Genomic DNA, 10,829 nt, shown 5'->3' on the forward strand with positions numbered 1-10,829 from the left:
CACACTTTAAACCTGCAATATTTCTATAGTCACAATAAATCACCAGACTTCTTGTTTGTTAAACAGACAGAACAACTGAGAATTATCTGCAGTTCCTCTCAGCTTAATGGTTTGGTTTTACAGCTTACAACTTTACCGTTTTGATTCCGTCTAACCGCTCTTGACATTATTTTAACAAAACTACTCTGATAAACCACTGTACTCTACCTGCCAAGCACCAAACGGCAGACAGACACAATAAGTGACTAGCAGGTGAACAAAGTGGAGCATTTAGCAGCTGGAAAGCAAGATATTCCCCTCAGGAGTTGGGGCAGACCAAAACAAAGGAATACTGGGCTTACGCTCATCAAGTGACTACAGGCACAACTCCAAATAAATGCTAATGTTACTCTGTGTCTGCTTGCTGTACCAAAAGGCATCTGTTTGATAAGATGTTCACAAAATCAACTTAAAAAATCAGTTATTGCAGGTTTAACAGAAAAATGTTTTGGCTAAGCTTGTGTATATACAAAAGCTGCAGAACGGCTACTAAATGGACCTTGTGATTATTTTCTCAACTTTTTCATGTGTGCTGTCCCCTGGTTATTAGAGGCAGAGTGTTGGCACATTCTGTGATTTCAGGTCCCGCACATTCAGTGTAACGATGAGCATACTTTGATTTATTTCATCGGTAATCTAAAAGTAGCTTTTTTTGTAATTTCTCTATTTACTATTATTAACAAATCTAGAGTTGTAACTCTCTCTGTTACCACCCTTTGCAGACAGAGGATGAGCTGGAATTGGTAAACGAGGTGATTTTCCCCACGTCATTCACTCGGTCTGCACATTATTAGCATGGTTAAATACTGTACAAGACTTTCTCATTGGTTTGGTATTGCTCAACTGACATTTCTTGGGATAGTCTTCAGCTTGTGGTTCCCACCTGACTGCATGTGGTTCAGGGCTCATGGTTCTGTTGTTAGGATCATGATCTTTGCAGTGATAATCAGACCCCCACAGTAATCCATTGCTTTAGCAGAATTGTACTACTGATACTCTGAGTATTCCTGTCAGTTTTGAACCAGGCCCATTTACGTCATCATAGGATACCACTTACAGTAGAGCATGGGTGTCTCTTCACTTGGCATTGTGGTGCGAAGCGCCATGGAGCATGTTCCCCCTTCACTGACACTCATTTTCACCTTCCACCAAAATATTCAATAAGAGATCTTTACAAACTAACTGGCACTACATTAAAGGCATTTCACTGAAATGTTTCCTCAGTCACATCTTTATATGTTGATCCAAAGCATCTGGAGCAAACCCTTAATTTAAAGTGTTTGTTTCAGGATTATGTGCCTCCCCATCTTTGGTTGCATTTATTTTGAATTAAAATGTTACACGTGTTAAAAACTGTAAATAGATCAACAGAAATTATTTTGATAATTGATCAAAAGTTTCACTTATTTTCAAGCAAATGTTTTTCTGTCATAAATTAGAATACAATATTAATTAATACATAAATATGAATGATATACTAATTACTTAAATATTTTTGGGTTTTTGACTATTGATCAATATGTCACCATAATATGTAACCTTCAACCTGGGAAATTATAAAGGGCATTTTTCATTATTTTCTTACATTATAAAGACAACATAATAATTACATATGAACACACATTACTTATTATGAAATGTATATAAACATTTAAAAAGAAAAAATAGATTATTATACAAAATGTATGTATAACTTACTGATTGAGAAAGCTTGTCATCCTGTAAAACCTTGTTTAAGATGAATTTACTCAGAGGGATGGATGATGGCAGCTGCTTTCTGCGGCTGGTGCGAATTGTCAGTCTCACCCCTTTTACAATTCCACTCAAAGTTGACAGGCAAGAATCTCATTTTCCAGAGGATAGCAATTCATTTTCATCACTTTCACCCTGCCGCCCCTCCTCACTTCTTCAGAGAGGCAGTTAATTGAATCAGGCCCCTCTCTCCGGTCTATCTCCCCTCTCTCCGTAAATTCCGCCAATGTTTCCTCCAGGATAATCTGCATTCACAAGGTCTCACAATTCAGAAGAGTAATTTCAGACAAGAATTATTGCATCTTTTGCTTTTTGTATGCAGGACCTTTTTTCTCTTACAAAGGACCTCCGTTTGAATAAATCAATGTTATAATTCAGCTTAACCAGACTCCAGAGTGTTGTGCTGCTTCAGAGATTAGTGTCTTTCTGTGCAGGTACATGATAATAAAACCTCCTGGTAGCGGTTTCACAGATTTAGCAGCATGTCTGTTGCACCTGTGTTTGAGTAACACTAGATATTTTGTCATCCAAGTGACTGACGTAATGTACAAACACTGAGCAAGCAGCAGATTAGTTCCCTGTTCCTAAAAATAAATAACTGAAACATAAAAAGCATGGAAAGCAAGTAAAACACTGTAAGGCCTATAGTGACATCCACTGGAGAAACCTGAGATGAGCTCTACAATGAGTTAAAATGACATGTTTTCTTTTGTGCATGTAAAAGGACCTGAGCATGTGTGTATTTTAGGCCTTTGTGTAATAACAACAGAGTATAAATTGTAATTTCCCCACTGGGGATTAAGAAAAAGTATAAATAAATCCTTATTAAAACAACTTAAATTAAGTCAAACAGGATCTGGGTCACATTGGTTGAAGATAACTTCCAGTACCTGATTTTAATCTGCATGGAAGACTCAACATTTATAATTTATAAAACACAACTTGTACTGTTTGTACAGTAGAATAGATGATATTAGAGCTGAAATTGTTAATGATAAATTGATATGTCATTCTTCAAAAAATTAATCCATAAAAACAATTATAATAAATTAAATATCACAGATTTTTGATTTTTAAATGGGAATATTTGTTGGTTTTCTTATTCTTCTGTGATACTAAACTGAATACCTAAAAGAAGGAATTTGATCAAATCAGTTTAGATTTTGGGATCTTGTCTTTTACTATTTTCCAATGTTTTATTGATCAAGTGATTAATTTGTTAATTGAGAAAATACTGGGCAGATTAATTGATAAAGAAAATAATTGTTAGTTGCAGCCCTAGTATTGTATGATGAGAAATATACACATTTCTTTTGAAATGATTCTAAACAGTTCAGAATAACTAAATATGATTTGTTTAATTATACAGTAGCTACATAAGTGGTGAACATGACACTTTCTCAGTATAACGCATCAAGTTAATTGTGCTTTAATGACTTAATTTAAAGTCTTGTTAAAAAATAAACCCATGGGGCGCCCTGGTTGCCTAAGTGTTGACTATAAACTGCAAAATCCCTGGTTAATATTGGTCACTCTCCTGTATTTCCTGTCATCTCTGACTGTTGCTACCTTATAAAAGCATTAATAGAATAACATAAATAACAAATTCTTTAAAAAACTGACTTAATATGATAAATTGCCTTTAATGTAATAGGTCTGTTTACAGCACGCACGAAACAATGAAACTGTTTTTGATGCATGATATCAAGAACCTCCTGATAGTAAATCCACTTGACTTTGAGATTTACTTGACTCTGTATACCATAATGAATCCAGCCATACACACATTTCCATTTCCAGCATGTCAGAATTTAAATCGAAATAAGTCTTTTAGCTTGAGGCCAAATGTGAAAATTGTTTGCACTCTGAATAATATGTTGGTGTCTTCTACTGGTAGAATGCCCAGCGGCTGGCAGCAGGAACCCAGGCGCCACAAAGCCTGACCACACCAGTGGTCTCTGTGGCCACACCAAGCCTCCTGACACAGGGGCTGCCCTTCTCCGCCATGCCCACTGCGTACAATGCAGGTGAACTGAACATATGGGAGTGAGAATATCTTTTTTAGTTAAGGGAGAAAGCAACAGTTGGCTTTAAAAAAGTCCTAGATAAGAGTCAAAGTACATTAAAAAAACAATAGAATTAAAAGTATATCCCAATATATTTAGAAAATGTGAGCTTTACGTTTAGACTTTTGTATCCTTTGTCCTCTCTCAGAGTACCAGCTGACCAGTGCAGACATCACTGCTTTACACGCTCTGGCGTCACCTGGCGGCTTGTTGCCAACCAGTGTGTCCACATGGCAACAGCAGCAGGCTGTTTCCCAGCAGCAGCAACAGCAGGCACAGCAACAACAGCAGCAACAGCAACAGCAGCAGCACCAACAACAACAACAACTTAGTCTTGCATCGCTTAGCAACTTGGTGTAAGTCTTTTTCTAATTTCCTTATCTGCGATGTGTCATTCTTTTAAATCTGGTTTCCTAATAGCTCCTCCGTCACTCACATCCAGTGTTAGTGTTGATGATGATGATGATGATTGCGGAGGCCGCTGACATTTGTGTTGTAAACGCTCTGTGTACTGACAACCTTCTTAACACTGAAATACTTTACTGCTGACTTTCCCAGTCAGTTTGCATGATAGCCATACCATGATGTTTATATGCAAGCAATTCACATTCCTTTTTAGTGAATTGATCTCTCACCTGCATCTTACCATCTCAGCCTCTTCATAACATTAATCTGAATATCTGGTATTCAGTGTTTCTGGAGTTCACGCACTTCAGCAGTATGAAACAATTTCACCGTCTCAAAGTTCCTTTTATCAATAACATGAGTAACATTTGTAACTGCAGAATTGATTGCGTATTAGAATCTCAACATCTTTTATTATTGGCAGTTGTTGTTAGAAACACCTTACATTTACTCAGTTCCATGTACTTAAGGAATGTTTTAAAATTGTTTTGCAGAATACATTTTACAGTAGTACATTTGCGATAAAATATATGTACGTCTACTCCATTACATTGGGCTACACACTTCTTGCTACTTTTACTGATACATTTAGGTATAAATATTTTTCCTATTCAGCACAACAGATTATCAAACAGAAAGTGATAAGAAAGCCTACTAGCCTATCATAGCACCACAAATGGAAGGGAGGTGTGGCCTGACCCCTTTCACAACCCCCTTTAATAGAAGATGAAACGTCTTTGTCTCCTTCAGAAGAGACCCATGCACATCCCTGTCCCAACATCCAGACCTTGTTTGCTTTTGTACAGTCATACTGTATAAAGCACTGCCTACTTTGGACATCTCAGTCTACAAGAATTACACATTGAATCTGAAAAAAACATGTGACCATTTTAAACGTAATAAATTGCAACTAATAAAGTCACTCACAACTTGAGTAGTTTTTTTACAAGATACATTTTTTACTCTTACTCAAGTATTTGAGTAATATTAGTCTAGTGCCTTTTTTGTTTACGTTATCCACCATTGATTATTTGGTTAACCATAATAATTTTGAACCTGGTAACCCAAAAGTGGTACACATTACTGTCTTTTATTTGATCTATAAAAAAATAGTAAATTATGTATTAACCTAGGGCTGGGCGATATGGCTAATAATAAAAATGTCCAATCTTTTCACACCAAACCCTATTTTTGATTTTAATTTTTTTTTTTCTCTTCTCAAATACAAACTAACAAAGAATTTGCTCAAAACAAATGTACTCTTTATTTTGCAACGAGATGACAGGCCCTACCATTGTAAACAGTGAAAATGCAGCTTAACATTAAACAGAGTTACAGTGTCTTGATATGCATGGGTGTTTGGGAGAAACACATACACACTTGTTACTGTCTCAGTCAGGAGCCTTTCTGTAAACACAACTTTGTTTGGTCCTTCAAAGACCTTCATGACGACATTTAGTCTCAAATTAAGGATTAAAAACTTTTCTTTAAAGAAGTAAAAGATTCTGCCAGTGGTGTATGATCATTTTGCTTGATTGTAATGTAATTTGCTCTTGGGACACAGTATGCTGATTTTTCCTAGAAATGAAATGCAAAGAAAAATAACAAGTATGAAGTACATAATTTGAGGAAATTCAATTAATGTTGAGATTTTTGCAAACAACCTTGGCAGATGTTTTTCACTTTTTTGTCTTTCTATATAAGGTTGTATGACAAAATTTAATGAAGAAGACTGAGAAGCCTCTTTATTAGATCAGATGACTTGTTAAAAATGAATTCAGTTGCAGTGTGACGAGAGCTGCATGAGCTGAAAGCTGCAGGGTTTGAGTTGTGTCTTTGGTAGCATGAACACCAGATTCTTGAAGTGTGTTCTCTCCTCTTGTCCACAGCATGTGGGGCCTGGACAAACAGAGCAGTGAGCTGTCTAGCCAGGTGTCCAGTCTGGCTGCCAATCTGAGGTGAACAGCCACTACTAGTGTGTGCGTGTGTGAATTGTCATGACCTTGTCTGTAGTTGGGTTTGTAGTCCACTTTGCATTTGAAGGGCTTCTTTCTAAAACAAAACGCATACAGTAAATGTGCAGCCATATACTGTACATACAGGAGAATTTACATTTACATATCAAGAAATATTTTATTTTATTTTCTGCATCCAAACCATTTAATTATAAAAAAGAAACACTGCCGCTATGTTTAATATATATTATAAGCTTTACGATTTTTTTTCTACTCGTGTGCACAATTAATTGTTAACCCCAGCTTTGAGGAAATCAAACTATTTTCCTCATGTTGTTCCGGTCCAATTTTATAGCCCTGGAACACCCACATATACGGTGGCCTCTAAGGACCAAACACATGAAAAGGTGAATGCCCTATTCTCAAAATCATAAAATGCTATAACTGCAAAAAGAACAATCCAAATTTACAAACTATGCAATTATCAACCTATCAAAGCTTCAGTATTTTTGTTGTAATTCACCTCCTCTGTGTTCCTTCTCTTGCTGCACATTTCTGATGTTTCAGTATTTGCAGCCTTTGAGGCACAGCTAACTTTTTTTTTTTTTTAATCTTTCATTTACCATGAAAAGTACCTTCCTGAAGCCAAAAAAAACTGTTAAAGTTGATGTTTTTGCATTCACTCTTGTATGCATTTTTGTCCTTAAAGGCCACCGTACAAAATCTGTCCAATATTCAGAACATGTCACTTTCCTAATAATTCTTGTGTAAATGCTCCAATAACTGTTTGTAGATCAGAAAAGAAGATTATCATGTCTGGATTTTTATGTATGCTGGAACAAAAAAAATCCGCAGGTTAAGGTGTTTCTGGTGCTAAGACATTATTAACATTATTGCTGTTGAAGAAACTTTGCTCGCAATAATGTTTCATACTTTCACACGCCTTCTAATCCACCTCTTTCCCTTGGTTCGGGCTCCAACTTTTTGTTTTCTCCCCACAGTGTTGGCTCTCCGTCCAACCTGCTCTTGGGTAGAGATGAGTGGTTGGGCCGGTACTGTATCACACTTCCTTTTTCCTGTGTGTCTGTGTGCTTTTGGCTGGCTCCCCCTAAGCATGTCTGGTGCTGCCTGCAGTCAAACAGGAAATAAGACAAAGTTCCGGCTTCCACCATGTTCTCTAACCCAATATAATTTTCTGTTTATCATCTGTAGTTTCTTCACATCATAGCTGACAAACATCACTGCGAACCACCGTCACACGAATCATTTCATGCTTCCTGGGCTGTTGTTGCTGTGTTGATCTTTTGGGAGCAGTGGGGGGGGGTACTTCTGCTTTGAAGGCTCAGAACTAAGTGTGGCTTTTCCCTGTTGGTGATGTGCCTTTTAATTTGGGTATTAGTCTTTACGTGACCTTCCAGTTCTCATACGCCTTTTATTAAGTAGCTAATCATTGTGTGTTTTTTCTCGCCTTTCCTCTTTGTTCTATCCCTTATCTTCTGTGGTCTCTCTTTCTCTCTCTCTCTCTCTCCCTCTCCCTCTCCCTCCTTTGTGACCCTGTTCTCAGGTCTGTGACCCATATACCTCAAGGTGCCATGCTGACAGTCAACACAAACACCAGCGTGAACATCAAGTCGGAACCCGTCTCGCCCGGCCGGGATCGCAGCACCCCTTGTCCTCCTCCATCTTCTACCACGCCGTCCTCGACTACAGGGGGAGCCATCCTGACCGCACCGCCACAGTACCCTGGCTCCCTGCTGTGCCTGGAGCCCCCGACTGGCCGCTCGCCTGCAGACAGCGTCAGCAGCAACGCCAGCTCATTTGAAGGCAGCGATCGTGATGACATTGGTGCAGCTGGTGGAGGAGGTACAGGTGGAGGGGGCAGCGGTGGTGGCAGCAGTGGTGGCAGCGCAGCTGGTGCTACAGGAAGTGCTGGTCCCGGCAGCCGCCCTGACTTCAGCCCCTCGGCTGAACATCTCAGGGCGTCGAACGAACCAGAGCAGGAGGGAGGAAACATCAAGCGCATGAGATTGGACACCTGGGTCACATAGAAGCGCCTGCCACTCCTCTTTGTACCCACAGTGAAGTTTTGTTGACACTTAAACACCCACAACACACACCCACACTCATCCTTAAACCTCCACTGCCATGTGACACTATCATCACACATCTGCCTCTGTCCAAAATCATACAACTCAGCAGCTTCACCCAGATTTCTAAGGCTTTGCCAGAAAAAAAAAAAAAAATACAAATCCGTTGGATCATGCTCTGAGTGAGGAGAGTATGACTTAGTGCTCAGATGGATATTTTGTCCTGTTTAGATCCTTGAATAGAGGGACAGTAGATTTTTAAAACTTTCTTGCTTGAATGGACTCACATATAGTAATTTCTAGTAGAAATAAGGTGGTAAACATTTTTTGCAATCTCACAAAACCATAAAAAAAACTTTCACATGGTTTCACCTTTATGTATTTACATCGAGCTCTGCTACATTGTTCAGAATGGGATTGGTGACTTGATGACTGGTTGATTGACATTATGGGACTTTTATGACTCACCACTTCCTGCTATTTGAAATCCAACGTCACTTGGATTGTGTGCTGTCCATTCTTTCATTAGTCATTTCCGAACGGCTTTTGGATAAAACTTAATCTGGACAAGTTTGAGGATGGAGCATCTATCTGACACTGAGCAAACAGCCTCAAACATTCTTCTAGGTAAAGACACTTCACCATGAGTGGTTCTTTCTGCTGCCACGTTTCCCAACCTCGTACACCCAGGCAGGCCCGAACCCTCAGGTGGAGCCAAACATCTTGCCAGAGTGCTAATATCAATCTTTCTTCAACAACAAAAATTGCCAAATGCCTCTTGCACACAGTGCAGGGACTATGACGAATTATCACGGTCACGGAAATGAAAACTAAAAAACTGTTGATGCTTTGAATTTGCCATCACTTTCATCAGACGGGGTGCTCCTCCCGTCCTCTCACCTCCTCTGGAACTTTGATGGGAATTGTTGCAACAGAAATCCAGCCAACTACTCGGCTTACTACCAGGAGTAGATGCCATCCAGTTAAATGCATACTATGATATTCTTGAGCTGCTCTGGTGGCTTTCTGGGGTCTGAAAAGTATTTAGTTCTTTATCTGTTGGGATTTAAAAAAAAAAAAAAAAATCTGTTTTGAAGGTCCGTTTGTTGTCCAGAATTAGAAATTCTGACTTTGTATAAAAATCACTCCTTATACAAAAGCTTTGATGTCCTCTTTAGCTCTCTCTAGCTCTCCTTAGCTCTTTGCCGTGTTTCAAAAAGTGAAAGGAAAAAGACATTTTCTATATTTCTACCGCTTCAGTTGGCGACAAAGTAAAATAGCTTTTCGGCTTCAACAACGTGTATGTACATATGACTATATTTGCATAGACTTTGCTAGGTATCCCTAAAAACAAGCAATGTGTTGATTCTCAGTGGATCTGTTTGCATATATGAGTGTGAATTTAATATTACAGTGCAGGGGTTTCGCCACACTAGGTAGTGCTGGTGGATCGGACTTGTTTTAGTAAACCTATTTTTTGCTAGTGTTAATGGTGTGTGCACTTTTTGTCTCTCACAGAGGCCTGCTTGGTTGTGGTGTCATCGTATTCTCCTACCACATATTTAAAAACCCACGATCAAATTAACATTGTCCATGACCACCTGAACATGAAATGATTAGGACACTGCCATTCACTTACAGTGTAATTAAGAGATAAAACACACTTCTTTGATGCATATTTTGACATTAAGCAGACACAGATTACGCCTTTTTCCACTTTGAAAATAAGTTGAGAGATTGGCTACCAAGTGCTGTGTTTCTTGTTCAATTGTATATGTTTTCTAGTATGAATTTGTTTAGTTGAAACCATTTCAAGTTTGTGCATATGAGTGTGTGGACACAAGTTGTTTATAGCTTTCAAATAGGAAGTTTCTTCAGTGATTGCTTGACATTTTTTTTCCCTTGTGACGATGCTCAAAGTGCAGACTGTTGTCAGCTGTTTGACTGTCTATTATCTTCTTAAACAATCCTATACTTTTAATTTGGTGTAGGTGAAGTGGACACGGCAGCTTTTCTGAATCGATGTCGTTTGGTGCGATTATTCACAGCCCCCAGCAGAGTGTGAAATCAGTGTTTGACACGGACACTGTGGTGTTGTGGCAAGTGTCCAGAAAAATGTTTTCTTTGATCAGGTTAATTTTGGGTAGCTATTCACTCTGCTAATTTCAGGTTACTAGTACTGTTTTTTTTCTTTGTCATAAATCTACCGTCCAACACTTTCAATGAACTCATGTTGAAGAAAATTTGCCATTTTAGGAAAACTCGCTTATTCTCTTTCTTACCGAGCGTTGGATGAGAGGATCAGTACTCAATCATGTTTGTGGGGTATATTTGAAGCTACAGCCAGTTATCTCAGCAGGAAAAGGCAAACAGCTAGCCTGGCTCTTACCTACCAGCACTTCTGAAACTCACCTCTAATGCTGCCTTTAGGTGATTACAAACAATTTTCATCAAAATGTAGCATACACTTAACACCAAAAATGGAGAATTTTTTGTCTCAACATTCAACGCAGACCTAAGGTTTT

The 10,829-nt window shown here is 38.6% G+C and overlaps 1 protein-coding gene across 5 annotated transcripts in view; it reads left to right on the plus strand.

The window, feature by feature from the left end:
* The window catches only part of LOC116701652 (myocyte-specific enhancer factor 2D homolog), a 24,277-nt gene extending 14,895 nt beyond the window's left edge, over nt 1-9,382 (plus strand). Inside the window, exons 8-13 of one of the 5 annotated variants that reach the window (XM_032535482.1) lie at nt 762-791; nt 3,689-3,818; nt 4,006-4,213; nt 6,152-6,220; nt 7,219-7,269; nt 7,782-9,382. In XM_032535482.1, the coding sequence (XP_032391373.1) occupies nt 762-791; nt 3,689-3,818; nt 4,006-4,213; nt 6,152-6,220; nt 7,219-7,269; nt 7,782-8,265 (972 nt within the window). In that variant the 3' untranslated portion in view covers nt 8,266-9,382. The remainder of the gene's footprint in view (nt 1-761; nt 792-3,688; nt 3,819-4,005; nt 4,214-6,151; nt 6,221-7,218; nt 7,270-7,781) is intronic. The other 4 variants (XM_032535484.1, XM_032535483.1, XM_032535485.1 and 1 more) reach the window with 4 other exon arrangements.
* Nucleotides 9,383-10,829: the final 1,447 nt, after the last annotated feature.

Source organism: Etheostoma spectabile, chromosome 14, assembly GCF_008692095.1.
Source record: "Etheostoma spectabile isolate EspeVRDwgs_2016 chromosome 14, UIUC_Espe_1.0, whole genome shotgun sequence".
Lineage (NCBI taxonomy): Eukaryota > Metazoa > Chordata > Actinopteri > Perciformes > Percidae > Etheostoma > Etheostoma spectabile.